Source organism: Sus scrofa, chromosome 3 (assembly GCF_054392235.1).
Source record: "Sus scrofa isolate SSC_HxYL_T2T_F1_AM1 chromosome 3, Sscrofa_HxYL_maternal_Yorkshire_Landrace_v2.0, whole genome shotgun sequence".
NCBI classification, from domain to species: Eukaryota; Metazoa; Chordata; class Mammalia; order Artiodactyla; family Suidae; genus Sus; species Sus scrofa.
In genome coordinates, this window is record NC_139385.1 from 56025421 (window position 1) to 56042218 (window position 16798).

The 16798-nt window shown below is 38.0% G+C and overlaps 1 protein-coding gene across 1 annotated transcript in view; it reads right to left on the minus strand.

Annotated features, from left to right (window-relative positions):
• The window catches only part of ZC3H6 (zinc finger CCCH-type containing 6), a 62735-nt gene that overhangs the window by 23957 nt on the left and 21980 nt on the right, over positions 1-16798 (minus strand). Inside the window, exons 2-3 of the mRNA XM_021087025.2 lie at positions 11787-11967; positions 7658-7780 (exon numbers count right to left, since the gene is read on the minus strand). Of these exons, the coding sequence (XP_020942684.1) occupies positions 7658-7780; positions 11787-11967 (304 nt within the window). The remainder of the gene's footprint in view (positions 1-7657; positions 7781-11786; positions 11968-16798) is intronic.

Consider the following 16798-nt stretch of genomic DNA (forward strand, 5'->3'; position numbering starts at 1 on the left):
TGGTGAGTGTGTTTTGTTCACTTTTTGTTTTCCATGTCCATGTCTTATGTTTCTCACATTCCATGCTTTAATATTTGTATACACAGGAATACTTTAAAATCTACACCATCATACATGATACAAAAAACTGAAGAGGCCTTTTTGGAAACAGAAAAAAATGGTAAAATAGGGAGTTCCCATTGTGGTGCAGAAAAATGAATCCGACTAACATGCATGAGGATATGGGTTCGATCCCTGGCCTTGCTCAGTGGGTTAAGGATCTGGCGTTGTTTTTATGAGCTGTGCTGTAGGTTGCAGATGTGGCTCAGATCCCATGTTGCTATGGATGTGGCATGGGCTGGCAGCTGCACCCCCGTTATGATCCCTAGCCTGGGAGATTCCATATGCCATGAGTGCGGCCCTAGAAAGAAAAAAAAAAAAAAAAAAAAGTAAAATAGCTGGAAGAGGAGATAGAAAATATATTCTCCTAGCTTTTAAAAATTCCCAAATGACATGTTTAAGCATATTATATTTAATAAAAAACTATATGTAAGGACAAATTTGTAAAAAGAAAATATTTATATTTGAGGTCTAATAGAAAAAAGATTTCCTTAAAAGTAAAAAAAAAATCTAGTGAATAAATTGCTCATTAGAAACTATTTATTGCAATAAACATTAATTTTACTGCTTTTTACTAAAGCATGTAAAAAAATATACTTTAATCCTAGAAGTTTAATGATAGTATTCAAGTATATCTCTATTCACTGAAATATTTATTATTTCTACCATATCTTAGGTCAATTTCTTAAATAAGAAAGCAAGAAAAAATTGCACTGCACATAATTACAACTTGAGGATCTAGAAAAAGCCAGACCATGACTCATTTTCAGTTTAGTGCAATCTAAATGTGATATAAAATTTCACATTGGCAGAATACCAACATGAAGACTGTGTTTTTAATAAAATGCAGAGAAATACTAAGTTCTTTTCAGTAATTATAAAATAGAGAAAAGAGTGTAACTAAAGCAATCAGGAAAATAAATTAGCTCATCAATTTTAAAACTTAGAGACACTGTATTAGATTTCCAACTTTTTTAAGCAATATTTTTAAAGCAGAATTGTACCTAAAGTTTCAATTCAACCCTCCCTTGTTTTCCCAACTGCAAATAATCCCAGTAGCCCTCTAAGGATGCACACCTCCCATCTCAGAGTGGTGGGGAGTGGTGGAGGGGTTCTTCCTACAGTGATAGACTCTAATTTGGCCTGCCAAGTGCTAGAATGTCTGTGGGGGGAGATTTGGTTTCTGTAACACAGGCTATCTCTGTAAACATGAAATAAGGGAATGGAAGACCCTGAACAAGGATGAGGAAAAAGGAAGATATATTAAGTCCTCTAATTTAATACTTAGATGATAATTCTATATTCTACTGCTGGCCTATAATAGCAGATACTTGTTATCTAATTTAATGGGATTTTTAGGATATACTTTCTAATCTCAGTGAGTCAATCCTAAAGCATATGTGAAGGAAATGATACTGAACTTTCTCTTCCAATAGCAGACTTCTAATAGCAGAATAATTTAATTCAGATCAGTCCTCCATCTAAAGAACACAGAAAAGATAGGCACAATACTTTCTTCAAACCCTCGGTAGACATCAGAGAGCTAACAAATTTGTGAAGCATTACTGGACCATTATCCATGGAATAGATGAAAATCCCTGGAAGTGAGCAGTATTTGGAGCTGTTTTTGCTCTGAAAGAATCAGCCCAACATGAAAAATAAACTAAAAGGTTCAACAGCACTTCTGACTCTCCCTTTAATCTTGGGGACAAAAGTCCAGAGTCTGGGAAAAGTAGAGGCCTTAGTTACTAAGTTTCTAGGCCACCCATCAATTATGGGGGAATCTCAAATTATGAATCAGAGGCTGCAGTCCAATCTAAAGTCATCTGGGTGGCCCAGAAAAGTCTCAAATCTTGAAACTGGAATAGCATTTACAAGGGTCACTTGGAACCTGGCAAGATAAAGTCAAAATACTCTTTGGAGATCATGAACATCATTCCAGACCTCAAATTATTTCCATAAAATGTACTATATTTTGCAAATACATCATTCAGCACACAATACAGAAACAAACAACCCCCGCCCCACGCCTATGAGGTATAAGAGACAAAAATCACATGAAAGAGAATCAGCAAATACAGTAGGTAATAGAAATACAGACACCAGACACTGGAATTTATGTGACACAAATGTAAAATTATCTGTACTTGCTATATTCAAGTAAAAAACATTATGAGAATTTCAGCAGAGAACTGGAAACAATAAAAATTACTTTGAAAATTTGAAAAGGAATCAAATAAACTTCTAGATATACAAAATACAAATACTCGATTTAAAAGAGTAGTAGTCTCTTTGAAGAGAAGATGAGAGAAGAGATAAAAAGGAGAAAGGAAATCATATGCAGTAAAATGTCAACAACTGGGGAATCTGGGTGAAAGATAGATGAATTTTTTGTATCATTCCTGGAAGTTTTCTATTAAGTCATTATGACAAAACATGAATTTATTAAAATAAGAATGAAACAAACAACTTCCAAATAAATAAAAGTGGAGAGAAGTTACTGATAGCAAACCTGCACTACAAGAAATGCTAAATAAAGACTAAAAGGGATATTCAGGTTAAAAGAAAATGATATTAGATTGAAACTCACATCTACATAGAGGAAAGAAGAGTACTGGAAATTAAATGTAGGTAAATATAAAAAATCGTCCCTTGCTGTATAGTAGAATGTAGCACACACGACATTGTAAATCAACTATACTTTCTTAAAAAAAGTCATCCCAGGAGTTCCCGTCGTGGCGCAGTGGTTAACAAATACGACTAGGAACCATGAGGTTGCGGGTTCGGTCCCTGCCCTTGCTCAGTGGGTTAACGATCCCGCGTTGCCGTGAGCTGTGGTGTAGGTTGCAGACGAGGCTCGGATTCCGAGTTGCTGTGGCTCTGGCGTAGGCTGGTGGCTGCAGCTCCGATTCACCCCCTAGCCTGGGAACCTCCATATGCCGCGGGATCGGCCCGAGAAATAGCAAAAAAGACCAAAAAAAAAAAAAAAAAAGTCATCCCTGGAGTTCCCGCTGTGGCATAGAAGGGTTAAGAATCCAACCTGCAGGGTCAAGTTGCTGCAGAGGTGCGGGTTCAATCCCTGGCCCAGCACAGTGGGTTAAAGAATCCGGTGTTTTAGCAGCTGTGGCATATGTCACAGCTGTGGCTCGGATTCAATCCTTGGCCCAGGAACTTCCATATGCTGTAGGTATGGCCATAATCCTTTTTCTTAATTTCATTAACTGAATTTTTGAAACAAAAATACACTGTATTTGTAGGAATATGTAATATTTAACATAATGAAAATAAATAACTATAATGTTTAAGAAAACATGAGTTACTTAAAACATGCTATTCTTTACACATACAAATTGATCCTCTCCTTTAGAGTGGCCTCCACAAAAGGCTTTGTATATATTAAGTACTTCTGATACTGTTTTAAATATTCTATATCTCATCTTTATGAGTTACTTTTACTGATAGCTTATGAGTCAAGAGCTTACAAATCTCATTACTTGATATTTTTAAATGCCTTGTTATCTAAAATAGTATGTCATCCTGAGCATTTTTTCACTCATTAGAAGAGTTTCCAAATGACTTCTATTTCTAGAAAAAAAAAAATCTGAGTGATCAAATTTAAATACATCAGTTTTTGCTGAGCTGACTTAAAATTTGTCACTGACGAACTAGAGATCACTTTGCAGTACAGCAGAAATTGGTATAACATTGTGAATCAACTATACTTTAAAAAAAAATTAAAACTGTCATTGGTGGTAAAAATAATTCTAATGAATAGCTGTTAAAATTTTCTAAGAAACACTTAAGAAATGGCAGCACCATTCACTGCTAAATCACTAGACACAAGGAGTATGTGTATACGCATATATATATACATACATTCTCATATGTAGCTAAACAGATAAAATTATTAAGCAGAGTATAATTTTTTTATTTTAATGAAAGCTCACTGACTCAATGGTCACTGAGCAAGCTTAACTATAAAGAAGGCAATAGAAAAATAGAAAGCAGTAGTAAAAACCCTAACAGACATAGTACTTTGGTTTCTTAGCTCACAAAAGATTAGGAACACCAAATGAGATGAAAGAATAGAGCTCTTGTAGACAAGCAATAGACAGAATGGCAGGAAGCAGAACTCAGAAAGTCTGGGATTGTTCAGACACATGCACATAAACCTGAATATCCCTCACTGCTCCTGAGAGCATCAGGATTTTTCTGGCACAAAATAATGTTTATATTGAAGACTTGGTTCACATAGTGCAACTTAAGAAAGATATAAAGTATATCGTGTTGTTTTAAATTTTTTCTGTATAAAACATATCAAGGAGCTCCTCCTGCTAAGGCACAGTAGGTTAGGGATCCAGCACTGACTCTACAGTGGCTTGGGTTGCTGCTGAGGCTTGGGTTAGATTCCTAGCCCAGAGCAGTGAGTTATGTGGCACAGGTCATAGCTGTGGCTAAGATCCAATCCCTGGTCCGTGAACTTCCATACGCCACAGGTGCGGCCGAAAAAAAATAAAGCAAAATAAAACATGTTAAATAACGTTTGCACGTGAAGAGGTAGATGGCACAGTGTTCATTTGTTGAAACACTACCTCCTAGTACCTCAAAAATGTGACAGTGTTTGGAGAGAGGGCCTTTAAAGAAGTGACTAAGTTAAAATGAGGATGTTAGAGTGGGCCCTAATCCAATCTGACTGCTGTCCTTAAAAGACACCGAGGGTCCACATGCAGAGGGATGACCATGTGGAGACAAAGCAGCAAGAAGGTGACCAAGCTAAGGAGAAAGCCCTAAATAGATCCTATCCTACGGCCCTCAGACAAAACCAATCCTGCCAGCACCTGGATCTTGGACTTAAGATCTAGCCTCCAGACTGTGAGAAAATAAATTGCTATTGTTTAAGCCATAGGTCTGTGGTATGTTGTTATAGCAACCCCAGCAAACAAATACACAAGGCATTCTTTATTTTCAAAGATTGAAAATTTGTGGAGTTCCCGTCGTGGCTCAGTGGTTAACGAATCCGACTAGGAACTGTGAGGTTGCGGGTTCGATCCCTGCCCTTGCTCAGTGGGTTAAGGATCCGGCGTTGCCGTGAGCTGTGGTGTAGGTTGCAGACACGGCTCGGATCCTGCGTTGCTGTGGCTCTGGTGTAGGCTGGCAGCTACAGCTCCGATTCAACCCCTAGCCTGGGAACCTCCACATGCCACAGGAGTGGCCCAAAGAAATAGCAAAGAGACAAAAAATAAATAAATAAATAAATAAAATAAAAATAAAAAAGAAAATTTGTAGCATATGTCCAATAAAATATTCTTTCAAAATATCAGAAAGCAAAGGAAAAAATTAAAAGTTTAATTTTTCTTGAGTCCCATCAGAGTCATCAACACCCCCAACCCACCCAAAAAAGAGAAAGTTTAATTTTTCTCTTGAAAAAGCAATAACCCAGAGTTCCCATTGTGGCTCAGTGGGTGAAGAACCCAACATAGTATCCATGAGGATGTGGGTTCAATCCCTGGCCTTGCTTAGTGGATTAAGGTTCTGGCATTGCCACAAGCTGCAGCGCAGGTCAAAGATGCAGCTCAGATCCAGTGTTGCCATGACTGTGGTGCAGCTCAGATCCAGTGTTGCCTCAGCTGAAGCTCTGATTCAACCCCTAGTCTGGGAACTTCCGTATGCCACAGAATGGCTGTAAAAAGAAAAAGGAAAAATAAAATTTAAAAAAGCCGTAACTCAAAACCACGGTGAGATACCATTCCACACTCATTGGGAAGGCTATTATTAGAAAGAAAGAGAAAAAAAAGCCCCAGAGAATAACTAGTTTGACAAAGATGTGGAGAAATCAGAAAAACATGCATTGTTAATGGAAATGTAAAGGGTGCAGCCTTTGTGGGAAACAATCAATGTAGAATTAACCTATCATCTAGCAATTCCACTCCTAGGTATATACCCCAAAGAATTGAGAACAGAGTCTCAAAGAGATATCTGTACCCCACATTACTCATAATAGTCAAAAGGTGGAAGAAATCCAAGTATCTATCAACAGAGTAATAGATAAACATGTATCATGGTTGATACATATGATGGAATATTATTCAGCCCTGAAAAGGAAGGAAATTCTGATACATACTACAACACAGATGAACTTTGAAAAAATTATCATAAGCCAGATACAAAAGGACAAATACTGTATGATTCTGCCTACATGAAGTACCTTGAGCAAGCAAATTCATAGAATGGAAAGTAGAACAGTGGTTACCGGGAACGCAGGGAGGGGGAAATACAGTATTATGGCTTAATAGACACACAGCTTCTGTCTGAGATGATGAAAAAGTTCTGGAAATGGATAGAAATAATGGTTGCATAAAACTGTGAATATACTTAATGTCACTGGATTGTATATTTTTAAATGGTGAATATAATGAATTTTTCCAAAAACAAACAAATAGCCAACAGATACATGAGATGTTTAACATCACTAATTAACAGGGAAATGCTGATCAAAACCACAAGGAATATCACCTCACACCTGTCAGAATGGCTATCATAAAAAAGACAAATAACAAGCGTTAGTGAAAATGTAGAGGAAAAAGGAACACTTGTGCATTATTGGCTGGAATGGTAAATTGCTGCAGCTACTGTGGAAAATAGTATGGAGGTTCCTCAAAAAATGAAAAATAGAACTACCACATGAGCCAGCAATTCTGCTTCTATATATTTTTCCAAAGAAAACAAAAACATTAATTTGAAAAGATATACGGACCCTTACATTCACTGCTGCATTATTTACAATAACCAAGATATGGAAGCAATCCAAATGTCTATTAGTAGATTAATGGTAAAAAAAAGATGTAGTATACACACAATGGAATATTACTCAGTCATAAAAAAGAATGAAATCTTGCCTATTGGTGACAATACGGATGGACCTCGAGGGCATTATGCTAAGTGAAATGACTCCACAGAGAAAGATAAATACCCTATTATTTCCCTTATATGTGGAATCTAAAAACCAAAACAGGAGTTTCCTGGTGGCCTAGCAGAAAAGGACTTGGCATTGTTACTGCTATGGCTTGGGTTGGCTCAGGTTTGATCCCTGGCCTAGGAACTTCTGCATGCCATAGGCACAGCAAAAAAATAAATAAACAAATAAAAATTAAAAAATAAAAGCCAAAACAAATGAGCAAACATTAAAAAAAAACAGAAACTGATTCATAGATACAAACACGTGGCTGCCAGAGGGGAATGGGGGATGAATGAAATAGGTGAGAGAATTTAAGAGGTACAAACTTCTAGTTACAAAATAAATGAGTCACAGGTATGAAATGTGCAACATGAGGAATGTAGTCAATAATACTGTAATAACATGGTATGGTGACAGACGGTAACCAGACTTACCATGGTAATCATTTTGTAATATACAGAAACACTGAATCCTATGTTGTACATCTGGAACTAACATAGTGTTATAGGTCAATTATAGTTCAATTTTTAGAAAAAGAAAAATAGTTAAAATGGTAAATTTTATGTTATGTGTATTTTATGACAACAAAAATAAACGCAATACCTGAGGAAATGGAATGTCATAATCCCTGTAGAAACCAGTTCTTTTTTTGTGGGAACTTTCTGTATGTTCAACCTCTGAATCAACACTGTAGTCTGAACTATCATCACTGGATGGAGAATTATACTAAAAGAAGGAAAAACCAAATATGTTACATTTACAAAAGGAAGAATACTTAACTAGTAACTAGAAAAACTTGTTTCAGCCAGAAGTGCCAATCAATAGATTATATTATCCTAGTAGGTTCTGAAGTATTATCTGAAAAATTCTTGCTCCAAAGCCCACCTTCACCCCATCTTCTCTAAAATTTTCTGAAGAATAGTACATCTTCCTCTTTGCTCAGGGATTTTCCCTATCATCTCTTTTGGCCCAAAGACTTCAAACAGAAAATGCTGCACCTCTGCACTCTAAAGTGATCTTAAATTTAAGCTAATCTTAAAGGAAATCAACTTGGTTCCTCATCACCAAAAAAGGCCCAAGAACACAGAGTACGAATTAATCTATTTTTACCTAAAATGGCTTTAGAGGGGTTTTTTCTGTTGTTTTTTCAGTCTTTTGGTCATTTTTTTTTTTTTAGGGCTGTGCCTGTGGCATATGGAAATCTCCAGAGTAGGGGTCCATTAAGAGCTGTAGCCGCTGGCCTACACCAGAGCCACAGCAACACCACATCCGAGCTGCATCTTCGACCTAAACCCCAGCCCATGGCAATGCCGGATCCCTAATCCACTGAGCAAGGCCAGGGATAGAACCCACAAGCCCATGGTTCCTAGTTGGATTCGTTTCTGCTGCACCACAATGGGAACTCCTAGAGTTCTTAATCTATTACATAAATACTCTAAATCTAAAGGATGCTAAGACATTCCAAGTTATAAATATAAAATAAATCCAATCCACAAAACTGAGCAAAGGTGAAATGCGAACCATGAGTAATTGATAGTGACTGACAAATGTTAAGAATAAGCTTTTTCAGGAGTTCCCATCATAGCTCAGCAGAAAAGAATCTGATTAGTACCCATGGGGACGCAGGTTCGATCCCTGGCCTCGATCAGTGGGTTAAGGATACAGCATTGCCGTGAGTTGTGGTGTGGGTCACAGACTCATCTCGGATCCCGAGTTGCTGTGGCTGTAGTGTAGACCCTCAGCTGTAGCTCTGATTTGACCCATAGGCTGGGAACCTCCATATGCCTCAAGTGCAGCCCTTAAAAAAAAAAAAAAAAAAAAAAAAAGAATAAGCTTTTTCAAATATGAATGCAATTTTTTTTTTTTTGGTCTTTTGTCTTTTTGTCTTTTGTTGTTGTTGTTGTTGTTGTTGCTATTTCTTGGGGCGCTCCCACGGCATATGGAGGTTCCCAGGCTAGGGGTTGAATCGGAGCTGTAGCCACAGGCCTACGCCAGAGCCACAGCAACGCAGGATCTGAGCCACGTCTGCAACCTACACCACAGCTCACGGCAACGCCGGATCGTTAACCCACTGAGCAAGGGCAGGGACCGAACCTGCAACCTCATGGTTCCTAGTCGGATTCGTTAACCACTGCGCCACGACGGGAACTCCCCCAATTTTTAAAAAATAAAAAAAATCAAAATAATTACCTTCCCAGGTTGAGCACCCTCATGTTATTTTTAAATAGCATGATTTATAAATAACATGATTTTTAAATAACATTTATTTTTTAAATAACAATTTATATTTTATAATATTTATAAATAACATGATTATAACAATTTTTTTAAATAACATGATTTATAATAATCTCACGTTATTTTAAAGTTTTTCATGTTTTGTGGGCGTTCTTTCTCTATATTATTTCTCTAATATTATTCTATTTTTTTCTTCTTTTAAATAATAACTTACATGGAATGTGATCATGGTGCAATTTTGTTGCTCATGTATAAAAGGGGGAATGGGCCAGGAAAACTTTCCTAGCTTCACTCTCTAGGGTTATTTCTTCCGTTGTTAGCATGGAGTATTAAAAAACATGACTGTGGGAGTTCCCACTGTGGCAGAGCAGGTTAAGAATCCAGTGTCTGTGCAGCAGCATGGGTTCGATCCCTGGCTCAGCACAGTGGGTTAAGGATCCGGCATTGCTGCAGCTGTGGTGCAGGTCGCAGCTGCAGCTCAGATTCAATCCCTGGCCCAAGAACTTCCATATGCTGCAAGTGCAGCCAAAAAAATGACATGGCTGTGTATCTTCTGAAATAGGCCCCCCTTGCTACCTTCTCCCATCTTTTATCTGACATTTCTTTCATAGCCCTTTTATTCTTGTCCTCTCAGTTTAGATTCTATTTCCAGCAGTTATCTCCTCAGGGTGGGACTCTGTCCTAGAAGAGACTTAGTTGATTACTATTATGAGCTCGTTAAGCCCAGACTATTCCAGCACCATCCAATTTTACATGGTCACCTTATACTCATGTGTAAATTGGGAAACAGTAAAGAACCCTCTTAGTTTCCACTGCTGTTTTTCAGTTTGGCCAGCAGGCCTTCCATGTTCACTGGGGACTCCTCCAGTTGACATGAATACCTGCTGGTAACCTGTTTTCTGGAAGTTCCTTTACCTTCTCTCTGCTTCATTACACACAACTGCTTTAGTCTTGTTGCTGTCTGTGTTTTGGGCTTATTCTTTTTTATTTTTGAGGTTTGTGGAGATAACATGTTATTTCACTTTTTGGTAGATGTTGGCAATGAATTTCTGGTTTTGCTATCCTAATTGCTGTATTTTTATAAGGGAAATTCAGAGAATTTCCATACTATCCCACCACTGCTGCCGACTTTTCTCTGAGTTCTCTGTCAATAGTGTAGGTATCCCTTCCTCTTAACCCCAATCCACACTATCCTGTATCCAGCACTCAGCTATTCTCGTGATAGCATTTGTTTTTCAACTGTTTATTGCCTCTCTCTTTCCCACTGCAATGCAATTTCTATAAAAGCAGAGACTGTTTCATTCATTACTATAACCCCTAGCATGAGATTTCCACAGCAAGCACACAATAATACCTCTGAATGAATAAATAAATAAATGGATGGACAATGCCCGTGTTGTTAATCTGTAGCTGCAGAAAATGAAACTTTCTCTCCTTAAGCTTTCAGTATCCTTGCATATAATCTTCAATCAATTTAAAGATTTATTCTAATTTGCATTAAAAGTTATCTTGGGGAGTTCCCGTCGTGGCGCAGTGGTTAACGAATCCGACTAGGAACCATGAGGTTGCGGGTTCGGTCCTTGCCCTTGCTCAGTGGGTTAACGATCCGGCGTTGCCGTGAGCTGTGGTGTAGGTTGCAGACGCGGCTCGGATCCTGCGTTGCTGTGGCTCTGGCTTAGGCCAGAGGCTACAGCTCCGATTAGACCCCTAGCCTGGGAACCTCCATATGCCGCGGGAGCGGCCCAAGAAATAGCAAAAAAAAAAAAGACAAAAAAAAAAAAAAAAAGTTATCTTGGGAGTTCCCATCATAGCTCAGTGATTAACAAATCTGACTAGGAATCATGGGTTCAATCCCTGGCCTCGCTCAGTGGGTTAAGGATCCAGCACTGTTGTGAGCTGTAGTGTAGGTTGAAGACGAGGCTCGGATCCCGAGTTGCTGTGGCTGTGGCGTAGGCTGGTGGATACAGCTCTGATTAGACCCCTAGCCTGGGAATCTCCATATGCCACGGGTGCGGCCCTAGAAAAATTTTTTTTTAAAATTACCTTGATTATTTTTATTTTATTTTGTTTTTCTTTTCTTTTTAGGTCCACAGCATATAGAAGTTCCCCAGCTAGAGGCTGAATCAGAGGTATAGCTGCTGGCCTACACCACAGCCCCAGCAACACCAGATCTGGCTACATCTGAGAACTATACCTCAGCTTGCAGAAACACTGGATCCTTAACCCACCGAGTGAGGCCAGGGATCAACCTCAAATCCTTATGGATACCCGTCTGATTCTTAACCCACTGAGCCACAATAGGAACTCCTCCTTGATTATTTTTAAATCTTTAAGATAATTCATGTAATTTTTATGTTCAGAAAATTTATTAATCCCATAAATAAAAAGATCTAATCCATGTATTTTTTAAGAAAATAAGCAATGATTCTAATTTCCAGTGTTTTATATTTCATAAAAATTTACCAAAAGGATAAAAAAATAGATTCTAACTAACCTTATGTTTCTCACGTTTTCGCCTTTTGGACTTTTTCTTCTCTTTTTCTTTCTTGTGTTTTTTCCTTGATTTTCTGTAGACTTTCTCATTTTTCTGCTTTTCATCCTCCTTCACTTCCTGTTCTTGTGTTTCTTCAAATCCTGCATCATCTATTTCACCATCTTCTAATTCACCATCTTCTCTGTATAACACAATGAAAATTTTAATTTTCAAACATCAATTCTAAAATGAATCTTATAGAAATACTTCCAAAAGAAAAAAAAAAAGCATGTACAAAGAATTAGTTATTTTCATTTAGATCAAGGATTGGCAATTTTTTTTCTATAAAGGGCTAGAAAGAAAATATTTTATTTATTTTTATGGCCACATCCACAACATACAGAAGTTCTTGGGCCAGGAGTGAATCTATGTCACATGCTACAGCAACCTATGTCATAGCTATAGCAATGCTGGATCCTTTAACCCTCACTGTGCTGGGCCATGGATCAAACCCATACCCCCACAGAAACTTGATCCGCTGTAGTCAGATTCTTCTTCTTTTTTTTTTTTTTTTTTGTCTTTTTGCCTTTTCTAGGGCCGCTTCCCATGGCATATGGAGGTTCCCAGGCTATAGGTCTAACTGGAGCTGTAGCCACTGGCCTATGCCAGAGCCACAGCAACGCAGGATCCCAGCCATGTCTGGGACCTACACCACAGCTCACAGCAACTCGGGATCCTTAACCTCCTGAGCAACGCCAGGGATCGAACCCGCAACCTCATGGTTCCTAGTGGGATTCGTTAACCCCTGAGCCACGATGGGAACTCCTCCCATAAATATTTTAAATTTGCAGGCTACAAATGGTTTCTGTTGCAAATTCTCTTTTTAAAAATACCCTTCAAGAATGTAAGAAGCAGTTTCAGCAGCCACTGTTTGCCAGTCTCTGATTTGAATTAAGAGCATTGACTTGAGTCAAACAAACAAATAAATGTATGAAAGCAGTACCATCCCAAAGTAGTATTGCAATAATTAACATCTACTGAGCTAACTGAAAGAAACGAACAAAGAAAAAAATTAAAACACTTTAGGAAGCATACTCTAACTACAGGAAGAAATTTCTTGCCCATAGACAGCTTAAAATAACTTCAAAATGAAGGCAATGTATATTAACTCTCAATGTCAGAGTAAACTTCAATAAGAAAACAAATTTCAATAAGTACATAAGTAATAAAACCCAAATCACAACAGCAGAATAGTAAACGCCACAACTTGGAATCTATAGAAAAACATTCATAGTAAAATCAAAAATCTAATTCTACTTTCCAAATACTAACATCTTTGTTATTATGGAGGCTAAATCCTAGAAACCAACCTTTATATTGATTATGACATTTTTATAGTTACAGAAGCCAAATGTTCACAAATAGTATTTTAAAATGCAAACTGACCAAATGATTTACATGGGAAGATAAATACATAAAATAATTTTAATATTTAATCCTGCTTCTGAAAAAAATGCATACTACTACAAACATTACATGATGACGCAGAAAGACAAATGTCTTTTATGACTGGAAACAAATGAGAAGCAAACTATGGTGTGTGTTTTTTTTTTTTTTTTTTTTGTCTTTTTGCCATTTCTTGGGTCCCTCCTGGCGGCATATGGAGGATCCCAGGCTAGGGGTCAAATCGGAGCTGTAGCCACCGGCCTATGCCAGAGCCACAGCAACGCGGGATCCAAGCCGCGTCTGCAACCTACACCACAGCTCATGGCAACGCCAGATCCTTAACCCACTAAGCAAGGGCAGGGACTGAACCCGCAACCTCACGGTTCCTAGTCGGATTCGTTAACCACTGCGCTACAACGGGAACTCCGGTGTGTGCCTTTTAAAGATACTTTAAAATTACAAGGAATGTGTGATTTCCAAAATGCAAAACTGATGAATCCACTCTTCCACTAAAAATCTTCAATAATATTGTGATGTCTCAAATTTGTTTTAAATAATCCAGTGGGGATGAAGGAAGTGGTCTCCACAAGATTGGCCATGAGTTGGTAACTACTAAAACTGTGAGATGTGTGTATGAGGATTCATGCTACCATTCTGTGTTTGATTGAAGTTTTTGATAATAAAAAGGATAATATCAATGACTCCCTTCTGACCTGAGGATGATGTCAAAACTCCCAGACTCCAAAAGTCCCTTTATAATTGAGTCCTTGATTAACCAGCTACTTTCTCAAGTCTCCAAGCTTTAAACATTGTCTTAAAAACCCTCACTGCCTTCCTCTTCTCAATACCCACATCCTCATCTTCACCTGGCTAATTCCAATGCAAGCTTTAGGACCCAGTTTAGACGTCCCTTCTTCACAGTGCTTCCACTGACCACCCAGGCTTAGGTGAGATGCTCCATCATAAGTACTCCCCTAATAACTCTCATTTCTTTTTTTTGCTTTTTTTGCTTTTTAGGGCTGCACCTGCAACAAATGGAGGTTCCCAGGCTAGGAGTCAAATCAGAGCTATAGCTGCCGGCCACAGCCACAGCAACGCGGGACCCGAGCCACATCAGCAACCTACACCACAGCTCACGGCATACTGTCTATTTTAATTGTAAAAGTTCTGAGCTTTTAAACTTCTATAATACCTTATGGCCCAAGAAAAAGTAAGTGCATATATTCACCAAAAGACAAGAATAAGGAAGTTCTTAACAGCTGTAGTCATAAAAATAAAAAAAACTGTAAACAACCCAAATCTCCATGAATAGGTGAATGCATGAATAGGTAAATAAATTGTGCTGGATAATTAATGGAATAGATTAATGGAGAAATAAATGGAATAGTATCAAGAAAAAGAATTACTACTACATTGCTATACACATTACAAATGAATCTTATAGACATAACTGTAAGCAAAAGCAGACAGACACAAGGGACTACTGTTTGATTCCACTTACACGCACTTCAAGAACAGGCAAGGGTGGCTCAGTGGTTGAACCCCACTAGTATCCACGAGGACTCGGGTTCAATCCCTGGCTCTGCTCTGTGGGTTAAGGATCTGGTGTTGCCCTGAGCTGTGGTGCAGGTTGCAGATGTGGCTTGGATCTGGCCCATTGCTGTGGCTGTGGTGTAGGTCAGCAGCTGCAGCTCCGAATTCAACCCCTAGCCCAGGAACTTCCATAAGCCTCAGGTGCAGCCCTAAAAAAGGAAAAAAAAAAAAAAAAAAAAAAGGCAAAACTAATCAATAGTAATGTAAGTTAGACTAGTGACTACCTCTTGGAGGGTTATGACTGACAGAAAAGGAGTGCCTTCCTGGGTGTTAAAAATATTCTGTACAGATTGATGTGGTGATTACTACATATATATTCATGTGTACAAATTCATCAATTCTTAAAAACTGATTTAAGGTATTTCCCACTGTAATACTGTGGTGCTGTGGGTTAAAGATCCCGCATTGCCACAGCTGTGGCCAGGATTCGCTCCCTTAGCCCAGGAACTTCCACGTGCCATGGGTGTGGCAAAAACAAAAAAGCAAAACAAAAAAATTCATTCAAGAAATGTGTATTCTACTATTTACATGTAAAAGTTTAAATGCAAGTAACAAAAAACCCAACAAAACCTACAGGTGTTCATCCTTTTACTACCACACTCCTCCAACTTGAACCCCTTAAACATTAAAAATTTTTATATCTTAAAACCACTAATTCATATTTAGCATTTTGACTAGAGCTATTTAAATACAGAGAGTACTCAAACTGAAAATTCTGCATATAATTATGTTCTATCTTACATTAATTGTGAAATATGGGCATTTACATTTGCTATTAAACATAAAACACTGAAAGCTTTAAAATTTTTCTTTCTTTTCCCTTAGCCTATTTATCATCTCAGCATTCATACAATAATAAATTTAAATGTGCAAATTTATCTTTGGTTAAAAAAAAAGAAAAGAAAAAGGAAATAAAGAACAATGATCCAAACTTCTATGAACTGCTTCCAAATGCTTTAAAAAATCAGCTTTGGGCACATATGGAAAGCATGTGTGGTATAATGGAAAGAGGAGCCTTAGTGGGAAGAAAGCTGGATTCAAATTCTAGCTCTGTCACCAAAATAAAATAAAACTTTCTTGATTGAGCTCCTAACTAATGTATTAGATGCTAATCTAGCTCTGTGAAAAATCAAAAAGATAAAGAAGTAATTAAGAATGCTTGTCATTCTCTACGTTTTGAACTAGCTCAACACTACCCTGAAAGTTGTTTTATTTGCTAAACCCAAAACGATTTTTCTTTCTTTCTTTCTTTCTTTTTTCCCTTTTTAGGGCTACACCCACGGCATATGGAAGTTCCCGGCTAGAGGTCGAATTGGAGCTGTAGCTGCTGGCCTACACCACAGCCACAGCAATGCGGGATCTGAGCCGTGTCTGTGACCTACACCACAGCTCATGGCAATGCCAGAACCTTAACCCACTGAGTGAGGCCATGGATCGAACCCGCATCTTCATGGATCCTAGTCGGGTTAACTGCTGAGCCACTAAGGGAACTCCCAAAATAATTTTTCTTAATAAAAAAAAAAAGTTCCTAGGTCAATTATACATAGGTGACATTTTACTAATGTAAAAACAAAAGAATGATTATGTCCTTTTTATTTCTGTTTTTTTTCTGGCTGCACTTGAGGCATACGGAAGTTCCTGGGCACGGACTGAATCTAAGCTGCAGCTTCGGCAACACTGGATCCTTAACCCACTGCACCACAGTGGGAACTCTGATTATATCCTTTTTAGAAAGAGTCATATTCATGTATGGATGGACACATAACTGTCCAGTTAATAAAAATATATTTTATTTTTTATTTAATGATTTTTTTTCCATTATAGCTGGTTTACAGTGTTTTGTCAATTTTCTACTGTAGAGCAAGGTGACCCAGTCACACATACATATACACATTCTTTTTTCTCACATTATCCTGCTCCATCATAAGTGACTAGATATAGTTCCCAGTGCTATAGAGTAGGACCTCATTGCTTGTCCATTCCAAAGGCAATAG